At 42.6% G+C, this 16794-nt stretch overlaps 1 protein-coding gene across 1 annotated transcript; it reads left to right on the plus strand.

The window, feature by feature from the left end:
• Nucleotides 1-8205: 8205 nt before the first annotated feature.
• MELLADRAFT_70498 (uncharacterized protein) lies at nucleotides 8206-10110 on the plus strand (the record flags this gene model as incomplete). The annotated part of the gene is made up of 9 exons (XM_007403672.1): nucleotides 8206-8258; nucleotides 8318-8517; nucleotides 8590-8856; nucleotides 8920-9118; nucleotides 9202-9267; nucleotides 9342-9351; nucleotides 9416-9501; nucleotides 9575-9712; nucleotides 9775-10110. The coding sequence occupies 8 exons, from the start codon at nucleotides 8237-8239 to the stop codon at nucleotides 9670-9672; spliced, it is 948 nt and encodes a 315-aa protein (XP_007403734.1).
• Nucleotides 10111-16794: the final 6684 nt, after the last annotated feature.

A 16794-nucleotide genomic window follows, 5' to 3' on the forward strand; every position in this document is an offset into this window, starting at 1 on the left:
CAATATGATTTGAATTACCACATTTAAAACATAAATCCTTATCCCATCTACGTTTGTACTCATCATCTGAGATTTTAAATCTAAAAGCCGAGCAGTCCATCGCGTTTGGATCATGGGCTGGTGCATCTCTTGTCTCCGCTTGATTCTCTTCAGTCCGTTTGTGAAGCTTGTTGTCAATTTTGATCGCGAGTTCAATGATCTGGTCGAGACTAGTGAAGACATCTCTCACCATTTGCACTTGAATTTCCCGTTTAAGGCCCTGTTTGAACTGAGTTATAAGAACTGATTGAGGCCATTTCACCACAAGTGCAAGGTCATTGAATCGAAGCGAGTAGGATAATACAGTGCCGGATTGAGCCAACGCTCGGATAGCCTTTTCGGTCTTTGTGATGCGTTCAGAGTCGAAGAAAGTGGCCTCAAACGTTTTTGAAAAGGAATCCCAAGTCATAGCTTTGTCAGGTTCGTGGATAAGCTTATGGGTGACTGGCTTAGCCCACTCTGCACCCTTCCCAGTCATATAGGATAGTGTCCATCCGATTTTGGTACGGTCATCGGGAAATTGCGACGGGTTCATTAAAATATATAGTCTCACTTGATTTGCAAAGATCTCAGCTTTGCTGCCTCGAGTCCCATCGAATTTGTCGGGTGTCCCAACTTTGGGAGGTTTTGCTTGAAACCCAGTAGCAGAGTCCTTTGACACGATCGCCGGGATAGCCGGTGCTGAGTTAGCACTTTGGGATTGACTGGCCTGCTGGGCCTGTTGTTGCATTTCAGCCATGCGCTGTTCAGCAGCGACGCTGCGTTGTTCAGCTGCTTCACAACGTTGGGTCTCTTCGGCTAGTTTCAGATCCATAGCTTCGAGCCGTGCTAGGATTGCAGTCATCGGATCCGTTCCCGAGATCTGCATTCCCGACATCTCGTGTGAAGTTACGGGATCTAGTCCGGTTTCAACGACCTCGTTAGAAGATGCAGAGGTGTATGCGATTGAATCAGAGCTGAGCAACTGAGTGGGACTTTGAGGTACTTGGAATTCGGGCGTGGTGAAAGAATTTATGCGGGGAATACGGTGGTGATAAGGTGGTGATAAGGTTGTTCAGGTTTATAATAAGGTTTGAGTTTGAATATAAGAGTATTTTTAAACTTCCTAGATTGATCTTCACTTCTAGTTGTTCTTCTTTGATTTAGACTTTTTCTTCCTTTCTTCAGATTTCTTTGATTTCAATTTCTTAACTTCTTCTTTGCTTGTTCTCTGACGTCCAGGGTTGTAAATGTAGATACTTCAATATGTTATGGCTTCAGGACTTATGGAGATCAGAGAAGGTCTTCTTATATTATAACTGAGATTGAAGTATGAGGTATCAATCCTGATACCTCGAGCACTGACTAGTTCTCACGCTTCTACAGTACAAGCATAACTAGCTATAGAGATAATGTGAGTTATGGATTATAACAATCAGTCCTTTTTTGTTTCCTTTCTTTTTCCTTCTTTACTTCAATTTGTACATACTACATATTTGAAATAAAGAAGTGAAAATTAAGAAACCTACCATTTACCCATTAGTGAGCACTGAGTACCCCTACAAAGAGCACCCACCCCTCACACTGGCCAATTTCAGACAAAAAGTCCTCCCGTGGTGTATACAGATGTCACAAAAATTGTCTTTCTACTCGCCATAATGCGTCAAAGCAAACAGCATTGAACCTAGTAGGAGATACTTATGTAACCCGTGCTTTGAGCTCTGCTCTTTCAACACTAAACTTAACAAAGTCCCACACTTGCACATCCTCGCAAGGCGTCAAGCGAGGGACTTACGCCAAATGTGTATGCTCCATAAGCTCAGAGATTTGGCTTTTGCAGGGAGCTTGCTTCAAACCCTTATAGCTTATTCCACACCAAGGATTTGCATATGGTCCAAAGGAAGAACTTGTGCGCCTGGCTCTGGTGCATAAGGTACATATTTTTTTTCCCAAGGAATGTGCTGCCCTCTTGTCTAAAATGCGCATCAAATATTGGCTCTTAACAGAGGATTACACATGTAACCTCTCTCTCGAGTCCAAATTTGCTGCTAAGACCAATCTTTGAAGCACATTTTTGGCAAGAAGGGATTAACTTCCTCGGGAAAAAAAATTGTAGTCTCAGCGCAGGATATCAGCGCACAAGTCCTCTGTTTGGACTATATTCAAATCCTCAGTGTGGAAAAAGTTATAAGGACTTGAAGCAAGCTCCCTGCCAAACCCAAATCTCTGAGGTTATGGAGCGTACACATTTGGCGTAAGTCCCTCGCTCGACGCCTCGCGAGGATGCGCGAGCGTGGAACTTTGTTAAGTTTATTTCAGCACAGACTTCTGATCGCTTGCTGGGCCTGAGCCACTTGCTCGAATCTGGATTTTAACACGAAAATGAATGAAACATTCGAACAATGGGAAAATTCTAAACGCGCAGTAAAGCTTGACCTGCCCTACTGTCATACATCTAACCAACATTAATCTGGAATGCATTCTCCTATATGCTCACTTTTGCTCACAAGCATTACATACAAAGTGTGAGCGATCCAAGCCTCGACATCCTCAGAAGTCAAATCATCAGCTTGAATGTCGAGCTTGAGAAGGATTTAATTAGTGTCTGTGGTGTAAATTGTAGTTCTTCAATGTGGGCACTGTCTGCACAATAGGTAGATTTTCTTTCTGAACATGCCAGGCCAGTGCGGCACACTCAGTGCACTCTGGGCAGGCTGTCACTTTGGAGTAATCTTCTTTCGCACTGTTGTGTTCCAATTCTCGAATGAGATGTATCATGCCTGAATCTTTCCGCTTAGTGTCAATCCCAAGCTTTTCCTTGTCAGGTCAAACGAAGTAAGGCAGAGAAGAAAGACCGAGTGAAAGATACGCAAAACGAGTTAGTCGACAATTCGTCGGTTGCTTAGGTCAGACCATGATTTTCTTCTATAGTGGTTTGCAAAAAGCTTGTCCAAATTTGCCCGCAAAACTCGAGCGATTTGGCAGTGAATTTGTGACAAGCTTTTCGAAAACGACTGTATATAGGCTTAACTGGGGACAAGCAAAAAGTAAGCTTGAAGAAGTACGAGTTCAGCATCCAAGTCTAAACCGTGACAATAGGATAAATCCGAGGATTGCTCACCCCAGTCACTCGAATCCGCGGGCGTCCCTCGTTAACGTTCCGTGGGCCTGCGTACAGCTTCATATGGCGGATGATAGATATTTCCAAGGGGTATTCATGAACACGCTGCATAGCGACTTCATAAACATCCGCGGGCTGCCCAATCTTGACTGTGCACTCAGATTGTGGCTCTGAGCCCATCAGAGTTGTCTTTGAAATATTTATTCACTAGGGTTGCGCTTCGAAAGTCTTGACCTCCTCTGAACTGTCCTCATACGGACAATTTGAGGAGATACACTCAATGCCTGGCAAACATTGCGCGGATGCGCATTATGATTGCATCGCACATGCTGTGAGTGAGCAGCTATCGCCTTAACTTCCTTTCATCTTTAGATTAAGAAGCATAAGCCAAGGGTCAACGGTATGGGTTGAAATACTGGTAAAGAGAGAAGCTCGATCAGATTTGACTCCGCTCGCTTGGTGTTGTTGACCCGAAAGCTTGAAAAATGATCTTAGAAGAGCATCTGAGTGCTTACCTCTTCTAGGACCTAGAACAGGGCCCGAGCTCGGTCTTAAACAGCTATTTTCTGCAGAATCGTTGTTGGTGAGACCAATCTTGGGTCACTAAACCTGAAAAAGTGAGTCATATCAAGACGCAGGACATTGATCCGAGCACAGATGATGAAAAGCTGACGAGAAGAGCATAGATTGGGTCAAGCGTCAATTCGAATCAAGGGTATGCCCTACTTCCGGAAAGAAACGGACATAAGCCTCACACTGACGCAAGGCTTCAGCTCTGGCTTGGTGATCTCTGGACATGAGCTCAATAGTCTTCACCTGATCGCTAGACGTAGTCAAGCTTGGAAAAGTGGGTAGAATTGTGGAGCCTAACCGGAGAATCGGTTGGATTGGTGATGTAAGATATAATCGAATGCGCAGAGGATGCTAATCCTAAAAGACTTGAGCAAAAACAAAAATTCAGGAACTTTTGTAGTAATGTTGGATTTCAAATCGGTGGAGTGATAGACGAAGACGATTCAGTTTAACATCAGCTGAGACCCAGATGGGTATAATGAAGGACTTGCGTGGGTGACCTCTTGAAAATTTGATGTTCAGAAGAGACACTTCATACGCGGTGAAGAGCTTCATAAAACGCGCTTTGAAGTCATCATCATCCAAGGGTCGCTCTCTCTTTCATTATTTGCTCAGTCAGCTCGGTTATCATCCTCATCATCCTCATCATCAGCCCAATCATCATCATCATCATCATCATCATCATCATCATCATCATCATCAACTTTAGCCTCTGTCAAAAGCGTCTTGAACTTCTTTTTGCTAGCTCGTCTTGACTCATCTCCTTGCGTCCCGGTTGACGATCGGTTGATTTGTTCCTGTCCGCTCGAATCAGTCATCACACACCCTTGTTCTTTCCTTGATCAATCTATCATCTATCACTACCTCCCAATTTTGGCTGTCCTTTTTTCTTTTAACTTTGACTGATTTTCCCGCAAGAACCTCGATTTAACTCACGCTTCTTCTCTGATCAGCCTAGTTTCTCGAAACTCACGATTGTCATCTTGGCAGTCCTAGAGCTCTTCACTCCGCCTGTAGCTCTGATTATCTTGTCTCACATTGTTCACATCACGGTACCGTACTTTAGTGGATCTCCCAGCTCTTACGATAGCTCAAACTTGGTCCGATTTCTTTATTTGACTACGCTGCATTCTTGACGACGGGCTTGATCTTATTTGAACCCTTCATTTTTTCTCAATGGCCGCCCAGGAACAAAAGGTACAAAACGAGGTTTGTTTTGCTTATCTCTTGGTCTTCTTGTTTTTTTTTCATTGGTTTCCGAATGAAGGTTTCGTATTTGAATAGAGGTTAGACTCAAGACGTTTGATATGTTGCTTGAGACGAGCCCTTCTTGACCGACGTATGGCATAAATCATGTAAAGGGGCCTGTGGAGTCCACGGCTCTCCGACGTCCGAACATGAATCCATTTGACGATCGAGTTTAATGTGGATCTTTGAGAGGGATTTGACGATTGACTTTTGCTTCTTTACCAAACCTTTTATCTTGACCGTGAATTCTTACCGACTTAACGCGCCTTGCAGTCAACTGCCCCACCCTTGCCTCGTTTGTCCTCGACAGAAACGGTGATGCGAAGCAACCCAGTCGCTAAATCCGCTCGTCTTTTGGTAAATACCTTCTATATTCCCAAACCAGGAGGAACTGGTACCCCTACTCCTCTTTCTTCACCATCCCTTGCTCATCAATCAACTACGACAAATCCGAGCACTCCCGCCTCAATCCAGTCGGACCCTGCTGCTGTACCCCACGGACATAAACACTCTAGCGCATCCGCTAGCCCTGCCAATGAACGAGTAAGAAATTCTTTTTTATATTGCTCTTGTCTTTCAGCTCAAGAGATGAAATCAGCCTTTGACGAAATTTGGTTCTTTCAACTTGCACAGTCACCTCCAGGTCTCTTGCAGCCTTGTTATCAAGAAAATCAGCCCTCAAAGAAAAGCTCTCCGGTCAATTCGCCTACCGATGACACTGGTGACCTTTACGTAATGGACGATCCTTACGCTCGGCTTCCTCGCCCGCGACGCTCGTCTATCTCATTGCGGAACGATTTCTTGCGACCTGGATCACCCTATGACACTTCACGCTCTGATACGCTGAATGCTGAGAGTCCTCGTGGCGCTTCACCTAGTGCGAAGGTACATTTTTCTGATACCCCCAACAACGGGTCAATTACGCACACTGGGCTCCCGGCGTCCCTCCAAACTCACCATCCGGCTTCTAGCTTCAAGAAACGCGCCACCGTTGGACCTACTACGCACCAGATGTCAAAGTGGCTCCCTCCCTCCACGGCGTCTTTAGCGGAGGCGCTTGAAGGAGATTTGGCATCGTCTTTACGTTTTCGTCGGCGAACCTCTTCTGTAGATGTGGCGGCGCTCAGAAGTGGTCTTTTGACTCCACCCTTCACCCCACTCAAGAAATCAGACGACCCCAGCTCTGTCAGAACTCCGGTCAACATACAATCACCTGTGGAGAAGCTAATTCGTCAAACTTCACTCCTCACACCTCCTGATACTGTTCCAAAACAACACACTCGGCCTTTCGCTGGCTCTCGTGGCCCGCCTGTTGAATTTTCGTCTGATTCCGACTCCATTTCTCCTACGAGAGCATCTCCTCATCCGGGAGGGGTTCCAGGAAAGGTGAATTCGGGAATGACCCTAGCAAATCAACTTAAGCAATTGGCTCTATCTGAAAATAGTCGCCGCCGGTCTGCTTCAAACCCGACTGGTCCAGGTTTTGACTCCAATCACGGTATGTCTACTCCTCAACGAAAATCACCTGCATCTGGCATAACCCCTCGCCATGGGGAACAAGAGTCTTCGCCTGTCAACGAGGTCTCAGAACATCGCAGACGCTCTGAAACCCTCAGCGGCTCTACCGCTGGCCCCATCCCGAATTCCGGTTTGGAGAATAATCCCCCTCGACGCGTCTCCGTTTCTCATTTCCAATCTCGCAATGACGGCTCAAACCTCCCTGGATCAGTTAAACGCGCCGGGCAGGGAACAGGCGCGCCTATCTTTTCAGCATCTTCGTCCAGTATCTTTGCCAGCAGTTTACCGTCGGCTCTCGCTTTTTCGCACCCCCCCGCATCCTATCCAATCTATGGAATAGGAAAGCTAGACCAGGGTATCGATCTTTCTCCTCACTCACAAAGAGCGGGCCACTCTCCGCCACATAAGTCAAATAACGGCGAATCTTCTCCATCTACTGGTTCGGACCAACATCGAGCTACTGAACGCAGGCAACGCTATCATACGGCCCCCGCTGACGGCAATCCAGAGAATCCTGCCTTTGCTTCATGTGTACCTGAAGGTTACTCGGCCTTTGAAGTAAGAACAGACGGGTCTGGATTGTCGAACCTTGGTAATTTCCAGTATGATCCGCCATCTAAATATGCACAGTCCAGGCTCCGCCCTCGCTCTAGTACCATGGCTGGAGTTGGAAATCGTAGAATGTTGAAAAGAAGCTTGTTGAGCTTGCGCTGGAACGACGAAGAGATTGACGAAGGGGTGGAGGGTGAGAGTCCCCGGATGGATGATCGCTCTTCACCTAGTGGAATGAACCCAGATTCTGCTCGATCTTCATCTTCTACCGAGGAGGTTGATTCGATGATCTTCACGCCATCAATCAATCCAGATCTTTCTCGCGTCTCATTCGAACGAAGGTCATCTGACACCGTACTTCTTTCTCGACTACCTTCCTGGGGAACACAAGCCTCCTTCATGACTAGATACTGCAAGATTTTGGGACTTTCTCCCAAACTACTGGGTAGCATGAAGGGTATTGTGAAGGTCCGAAATGCTTTTGCGGTGAGTTTGAATGTGTTTTGACTCGAGCGACAATTTTCTTGAGGCTGATCGCATTATACTCTTCCAGAGATACGGTGATCTGTTAGACATCTACGTGGATACGCTCAGTCCTCTGGGTTTCATTCTTGTAGGATTTCATGATATACGTTCGATTTCCAACATGATGGAACAAGGCCCACAAGAGTTAGGCGTGAGTATCATTTTACATGCTGTCAAAACATTGTGCACTGAGCTACCGAATCTTTCCTTCAGGTTGTGTTTGGCTCCTATCTAAAGTTTGAGCCGATATCCCGTCCTGAAGTCATTCAGCTGGCTCAAGACCTCGACAATCCTATCCTATCGGCAAATGAAGCAACCCTCATGCTTCATTTTGATGGTATGGGCCCTTTGCTCCGGTGTATTATTTGGGAGACTACCTGATGTGAACTTATCTTTGACACAGATCCTCGTGGTATCATCACTCATGATGTGTTAACTGAGTACTTGTGCAGATATGGTGATCTGAAAGTTTTGAAGCACGTGGGATACAATCAATGGCACGTTGAATGGTTCGACGATCGTCGCGCAACAGCTGCCCAAAAACAACTGGTAGCTCGCGATTTTGCCGTGAGCACTTCATACTGCTAGCTATCAGACCCTGTGAATTAAATACTGACAAAATGCCGTTCTTCACAGGATTTTCAAGTGTCTGTAGATGTGCCACACGTAGTCGGTGGTCGCATGTACTCGACTCCAAACACTGGTAAGGGATCCTGTGGATTTCGATTTGGTTTAGTAGATTGACGTGTTTTTTCGCCGTAGCAATTGTCAATAACATTCCTCCAAACGATCAGCCTGTGCCAATCAACCCACCCATGAATCCCAGAGTCTGTATGCTTCCCCCTACCATACGTCCACCGCCAACCATGATCAGCGCACCGGAACCGTATAACAACGGGTTGTTGTATCGCTATATGGCCGACCCCTACGCTGGCAATTATGTCTTTCCTTGGAATGCGCGGGTGCACCTCAACTTTGTCCTTTATTGATCATTTGCTGGGAGACTAATCTTTCTCACTTCATTGGATCATCAGGTTCCAGGTCCTGCAAGCTCTCCTATCTATCATCAGCCCCCCAATTCAAACATTGCAGAGGCCATTCCGTTTTCGGCACCAATGGGTCATCCTCATGATCGCCCGCCACCCAGCCTCCAACATATAGACTTACAGAAGCATCAACACATGGTGGCTGCTACCCATCGACCTCGGGCTTTTCCTTTTCCAGGTGTTCCGCCCAGTAACGTCATCGACTTAGATCGAATCGAATGTGGAAGTGATCCACGCACTACCTGTATGATCAAAGTATGAATGGTTCATTCTTCGTGACATGAATCTTGAACTTGACGAAAGCTTTCTGATTGGTAGAACATCCCGAACAAAATCACGGATGAAATGTTGTTCAACTTCATCAATGAAATTTGTCCCCGAGGATTTGATTTCCTGTACCTCAGAATGGATTTCAAAGCGCGCCTGAATGTGGGCTATGCTTTTATCAACTTCTTGAGTGTGGAGAACGTCTTGAAGTTTGCCAAATCAAAGCTTGGCGTGAAGTGGGGCGTCTTTTGTAAGTGGGATTTCGCCCACGATCTCTTAGTCTGACTGTCATCAAACTTAGCATCCATTATATCCAACATCCATTGTATCCAGTGTCCGAAAAAACCGTGCAGATGTGCTATGCCTCTATACAAGGTAAAGAGAACCTTATTGAGAAGTGTAAGTCTCCCGTTTCAAGTTCTCATTCTGTGATTAGATATTTGATATGCTTACCTTCAACCTTCTTGTAACAGTCCGAAATAGGTTAGTTGAATGCGCCACATAATAGCTATTACGTGCCATACTCACTTTAGATGTCTTATTTCAGCGCGATTATGGAAGAAGAAGAATCCTTTCGACCTAAGGTCTATCACTCAAGCGGGCCTTTAGCTGGATTACCGGAACCCTTTCCTCGTGAGCCACCTTTTGTCGTAATTAAGTAAACCGCCGCATTCCTGATCATCTCCCTGATTAATCATCTCCTCAGACGCGAACGACCTGCAGCGCAAAGCTCGTTCGCAGGCTAATGCCGCACTTTCTGCTAGACCGACGATGCAATCCGCTGGAGGTTCGATGCAAATATGATTATCTGATCCTTTGCCATTTTCGAGGCGTCGAATTTGCCGTGAGTACCACTCGTCACTCCCACTAAGGCACTGTTTCCAAAATGACGCCCTCTTTACGCAGGTAACCGTGTTAATTAGCACTTGACTTTGAATAAGTGGCTTGTGTTTGTAGCTTTCTTCTTTTATGCTTTGAAGCTGTGTGGCGCGGACTTCTTCTTTCCCAAACCTTGTACATCACAACATTGTCATTTTTCTTTCTCTTCTTCCTTCCTTCTTTACATTTGTTTTGGAAAGTCTCTTCACAACCATTTAGTGAAAAAAGTTGCATTTAAATTTATCAAATAGACATTCTTCAATCCATAACAATTACAGTTGTATGTATGTATTTCTCAGATGTTAAATGGAATCATCATATGTTTTAGTTGATCCAGAAAAATACTTTCTTGGACAAATCCCCACCAACAAAGTTGATTGATCATGAACAGCTGAAACAAACATTTGACCTGCTGACTTCAAGTCATAGATAGAATACAATTTCCTTAGCATGTCTTTCACCATGTCAATATCTTGTTAGCCTGTTGAGGTGCACACATGGAGAGTTTTGAAAAAAATCAGTCTTTTGGTTGGATTTAGCCTGGGATTGTTGTTGAGCACCCAGTGTGAATAATGATTCAGTTATAGGACATGCAGAATCCTCTGTCAGCAGCTGGGGTCAACTGAGTGTCAAGGTCCCAGAATGTCCCATTTGATAAGGGGAATATGCACCTGTTGTGGAACCTATTTGAAGGACTTTTTGAGGGTCTAAGAAAAGTCCTTTGTGTGTGCACGTAAACATGCTACAAGGATGCAGACATGGTGTTTCATAGACCTGATCTATAATACTACAATATACAATTGATAGGTCATTCTCTTTCATCTTTGATGGAACTGACAAGGCACAGTTGGTTTCAAAGCCCATGGGGACTTGGCAGGCAGGTAAGTGAGAATCTTCAGAGACTTTGCAAATACCCCCCTGCAGGAAATCTGGTACAGTGTCTATGAAACTTTACCACAAAGATTTCCAATCCTCACCCACCAATCAGACTCAGCCAATTCCTCATATGCACATCCCAACAAGGTTATGTCTGAATCAAATTAAAAATGCACCATCCCACCCTGTATACTCTTGTAATCAAGAGCTTTCTTGTGTTCCCAACCAAACCAGGCCAGACAGATTGACCTGCCTAAAGACCCAATGCTGAGAGGCCAGCCAAAGGAGTCTACTGGGTTCTGAGAAGCCAATTGGTTCCACAGAACCAACTGGAGACAAATGGCCTCTGCTGCTACCTAAGGCTTGGACCCGGCCCAACTCGGCTTTCAGAAATTGAGCTGTTTTGGGCCCCTATTTTGCTTGGGCCAGCCCGGCCCGGCCCGGTGATACAAAAAAATTGGCTGCGTGGCCCAGCATTGGGCAAAATCATGAGTTTAGAGGATCATATCTGCCATGATATCCTTCAAAACCCCCTTTTCTGCCTTAGTCAGTACTCCTGCCATCTTTCTAAGCATCTCAAGATCGCTTCCCATCCCCATAATCCCTTGGGCCCCTTTGGTTGTGCCCTTTTAGCTGGCCCGTGAGCACACTACTCTGGGGCCCAAGAGCATTTCAAATGGGCTGTTAAAGCTTGAGCCCGGGCCCGGACCAGGACTGTTCCAGGTGTCCTGAGGCCGGGTCCATGCCTTACTGCTACCACAAAAAACCGTTATCTGACATTGTGTAAGATATGTTTTGGGCAAATATATTCTCAACACATCATCTTGAGGATAATCATATCCTCAAGATTGTAGAGAGCTATACTCTCAGGAGACTGGTCTCAAACTCAAGAATGTAACCACAAATATATGAGGACTGGGTTTGAGTCCCAATACCCAAATATAATCCCAGTAAAACTATCTTCATTCATTAGTTGCTTCCCACCCAAAAATACCTCCAGGTTGGAAAGTTTCCTCCTCAGTGCTGAGGTATCTGAGTATAAACAACAGCTTGCAAGCCTTGACACATTCTCAGGCTGAGTTCCACTCAGAAATTTGAATGTCTCTCAAGATCCTTTTGCTCTTGTCATTTCAAAGCTAGGGAAATAAACAATTTTTATTTTTCTCTTCTCTTGAATCACTGTACACAAGATACGATGTGCTTTTCCTTGTGACAGGTGGAATTGATGATCTTTTTTGTTGGATGTGTTCCAGTCTTGACTTGTTTTGAAGGTTCTTGGTTTTCCATTTGTTGTCCTCTCTTTTTTAAATCATCAAGATGTGGACTCAAATTGAATATTGTCACTGTGAAAATCATATGGATCTCTTGTCATTTGAAGGAAGTCTTGTTTAACTCCACCTTCAGCAAGTCTACCTTTGGCACTACCTCTTGAGGAGTACACTTAAAACTTGAAAAATAGGTTGGCATTTCCTGTTACTGGGGGTTTAGAGTGTCCACAGCTGTGCTTATATGTCACAGCCTTTAAATCTGACCCAAGAAATCCTCAAATCTTTGAATAATTTGCATGTGCACAGCTGATCCAGAAGCCCTACATTGAGTTTTTTTTAAGATGCTGATACTGTGTGTTGGATCCAAAGTCTCATGTATATTTGCTACACAATTTTTACAGGCCCCTGAATACCTCTTAGCTGTTAAGGCCCAGACTGACTTGGCATTGTAGAGGACTAGCCACTTAGCCTTTTTCTCACCCTTGATTGGTACAGACAGGTTAGAAGAGTTAGGAATATTGTGATCTAAACTAGGTTTCTTCTTTTCATAATTTGTCATTTGTAACCACCACAACAAATGTGTTTTGTATAAAAGCTCTATTGTTTTCCTGAAACTTGTTGTCTTTTCTCTCATCACATTTTCTTATTGTTTTGGTAGATTAGAACTAACAACTAGTTCTCTAATTTTGTCCTGCTCTACATTAGGAAGGGTCTTGAACTAAAAGATGAAAGGTACCCAAGTGGTCAGTTCTTGGTACCTCAGGAAACTTACCCAACTGGCAAGTTCTGTGTACTTTGGTTATCTCTTCACCTTCCTGGTCTTTAACCCTTTTGTGCAAGCACCATTATATAGTATCAAGTCTTATTGCTTTTCATGACTTTCTATCTCCAATTGGAAGGCCATTTCTGTGATCAATTGATTTCTGTACATTGGTTGACGGCCAATCACACAGAATTTTCCATGGAGTTTCACTGCCGTGTGGGCTTTTCACATCTCATTATCCAAAAGGACATCCCCGCTTTATTGGCTCCTACTAAAGTGAAAGAGTTAAAAATAGCAATTTATCACATGTATTTAGATGCTTTATGTTTTTTTTCTGATATTCAAAAGCTGAGTTCATCTTGCAGATGCCAGTGGATTTAAAAGCCAAGCAAAGTCACAGACTTAACAAAAAGCACACATTTGTGTCACTAATCAGATGTGCCTGTCTAGTTATTGTTCTATGCACATGGTTTTTGTTGCTTTTAATTTCCACCTCATTGACATTATTTCTGCACTCTATGATGTAGAACTTCTAACCCAAAAAGGGTTATACAGAGAGTGAAGGGGATAACCTACCAACAAATGACTAGTAGAACATGTCTATGGACTGCCCTCCTAAAACAAGACAATAACACTGCACAGATGTAGTATTTTTCGGCTATGCAAAATGATTAGAATTAATGTCAAAAATAATTAAAAATGCTATGTTAATGCATAAAAATGCACCATTAATGCACCATTAATGAAAAAAAATGCAGAATCAATGCAGAAAAATGCAGTGTTAATGCACATGCAGAATGAATGCAGAATTCCACCTTTTTCAATTTTTTTTGTCCTTCAGGTCAATCATTTTTCACTTGGGAAAAATACTACATTTTCCCAGTGTAAGAAAGGGGAACTCTGTTGAATTTGTTACAAATCTGTCAGAGCAGGGTAGATAAAGTTCAGAACAGAACTCTATGAACTATATCAAATCCCACAATTAGAGTTTAAATCACCTTTCACCCAAGAAGTATGAAGAATATCTTGGATGAGGAAGGGAGTCTCATGATTGCTGCGCTTTGAGGTTTATCACAACTCTTCTGAAACAGTACATAGGTTAATAAGAGTGATGAAACAGAAACAAAACCTAAAAAAACAGATAAGTGTTACATATGCTAAGATGAATGAAAATGAGAATGAAATAATAACATAAAGTCAAGTGTCAGTTATGTAGGAATTTTACAGAAATGATATGAAAACTTCAACAGAATTGAGTACTGATAAGGCACCAGAGAAAAGTAACTTTCAAGGACCAAAAGCACACGGTTTTTAACCCAAAAGCACAATCTTATTTTGCTCAACACTGCTATAGAGCACTGGTATAGTGTTATTCCAATATGATAACTAAGAAGATAAAGCAATATATTTTTGATATTATTCCCAATAAGTCTTTTTGACTATAACACTAAAGTGAATTTCTCTTTATAACTGTAATGAAGGGTGTATTTAAGTGACCAGGTACTGCTATAATAAGTTTATAATGATAAACAAAATGATAACTGTGTAAATGATAAAGAAAAAAGGGGAACAACATTCCCAAAATCATCCTTGAGTATACAGTCAAACCTGTTGTATGGCATACCTGTATATTGGCTTAACCTGCCAAATTGCATACATTTTGGCCTGAACAAGCATGGACAGGGCCAAATTATGCCTTCTCTGTCTAATGCCTTATGGCATGCTTTTTTTTGGACATTAGTATGGTATTAAGGCATAAAATACCCCACAAAGTGTACATAGTGTGTAAATACATATGTTATGTGTACTTTATTTGATCCATCTTTTGTGCCCTTGATCCTATTCCCATTCAAGTATCATTAAATGGAGCAATTAGGCATACTCAAAAGCTGTGCTATCAGAAAAACCTGTCTTATGACATGAAAATATGTGATTATAGGGATAATTTGAAAGGCATGCAATTATGCCATATGGCAGTACTCTGCCATATGACATAACCTGCTATAAGGCATGCCAAATTGGTTGGACCAAGGGGTATGTCTTAAGACAGGTTTGACTGTATATATAAATGTGTTACAACTCTTACAATGGTCAACAGCCTCAAAAACCAACCAAGTTTGACCAAAAACCCCTAAAAACCATAATGACGCAATGTAATGACTTTGTTACTATTAGATGATGTAATTTACACAGCCAAAGTGATCAACAATGTAATCAGACGTTACAAAGCGCTTCTTATGATGAATACAGGTGATTCTTTCCTTGTAAACTGGCTGAAAACCTATTTTTGAAGTTACAGAGTTTTTCAGATGACGTCCAGATTTGGATTACAAAAGTGCATCTTGTAGAGCTTGTGATACTGATCCATAATTGGCGCCATATCAAGTACTTCTGATGATTAATGGATGAGTTATTGAGTCGTGAAGTTAAGGTATTTGTATGTAAATGTTGTCACATGTATGCATGTAAGAGTAAAATTCAAAGTTTCCACCAATTTCTTATTCCTGTTATAACTTTCTTCACACACCTCTGTTACTCATTGTTTAAAGTTTATACAGCATGTAATCCACTCTTCTGTGCTGAATGAGCTATCTAACATCCAATTCAGCTGTCATCTGACATATGTAATAAGCTGAAAACCTCCATTTTTGACAAAATTCACACCTTTTCACCCCTTTACACAGCTATTGCCCCTACCTCTTGCTCCTATAATGTTACATCATCATCTATAACCTTAAAAATCCCGGAAAATCCTCTTGCAAACCCTAAATATCACTAATACCACCATTACATGTGTAAACTACCCGTAAAACCCTTCTTTACCAACTTTGAAAAAAGTACTGTTTCCTTAATAACTTCTATTCCTCCTTATTGACCATCAATATTAAAGTTGCCACTGTATAATATAATGCTTTTCTCTTATATTATAACCTCACTACACCCATAAACCTAATATAAATACCCTAAAAACCATGTCCAAGCGTGTATACCTATATTTTTGGATTTTTTTATGTTTTTCTTTCTTTTCTTTTTGTCATTCATTTCTAAATGATTGATGTTGGATTGCAATATTTGGCGCCCGGTTTTGAAAACACAACGCCTGGTTTTTGAATTTTACATTTTTCCGTAGCCCGGTTTCAAACCGGTTTTTAATCATACACACAAGTCGGGTTAACCCATGGTTTATGATAAGCATACTTGCCCATAGTTCTAGCTCATTGTTGATAGTTTTTGAAATCCAATGTCTTGATTGGTAGGTCCTTTTTCAAAGACCCCAATTGCAATGTAATCCTGGAGTGAGGTGGTTAACAGTCATAATTTGTAAAGTTCAAATAAAATGAACGACTGTTGTACTCAGAAACAACCAAGGCCAAAAGGATACAACTTCAAACAATCATTCTAATCAAGATCAACCAGAATCAAAAAACAAGATACATTCACAACAATCATTTGACTCGGTATCAATTAAAATATGATGAGTTTGGATACAATAATGACTAGCAAATCAGCGGCGGGCGCCGCGGCTAGGGTTTTTCATTTTTAGGTGGGCGCAACAACTGAACATTGGCACACCGCACTGCACTCAATATACTTGTTTCAAATGTAGTTCCTGTCATCAATGGTAGTGTACAGGTTTATTTAGTTGAATTATCCAGCTCCCACTTCTTTCCATGTTCCATTTGCTTAGCTTGGTTGCTAATTATATTGCTCCTGCTTTGCCAAGTCCTGATTTTGAGTTGTGGAAATGATCCCCCGCCCTGCCAAACGCACAATGACGGCTTTGAGTTTGAGACAATGTACTTCTGTGTTCTTGTGAGTCTGGTCATCTCTGCAGTGTTTGGTTCACAAGGTTATGACCATGTGGAGATAGGAGATCCTGAAATAGTTCAGAGGAATTTGGAGTCAGTCTATTACTCCAGTGATGAACCTCAAGAAAGGCAGGATACAAAAAGGTTGAAAGAAGAATAATTATATATGTATTTTCATCAGAGTAGATCTTCAGGGGTGTTGTACTGCATCACGCAATAATCACGGCATAGCACGGCATCTTACAGGAATTGCTAAGCATTTTATTCCTCACCTGAAATCCCACTTGAGCCTTCAGTTGTGACTATCTAAGGCTGTGACCATCATTCTACC

The sequence above is a fragment of the Melampsora larici-populina genome, assembly GCF_000204055.1.
Source record: "Melampsora larici-populina 98AG31 unplaced genomic scaffold MELLAscaffold_1, whole genome shotgun sequence".
Lineage (NCBI taxonomy): Eukaryota > Fungi > Basidiomycota > Pucciniomycetes > Pucciniales > Melampsoraceae > Melampsora > Melampsora laricis-populina.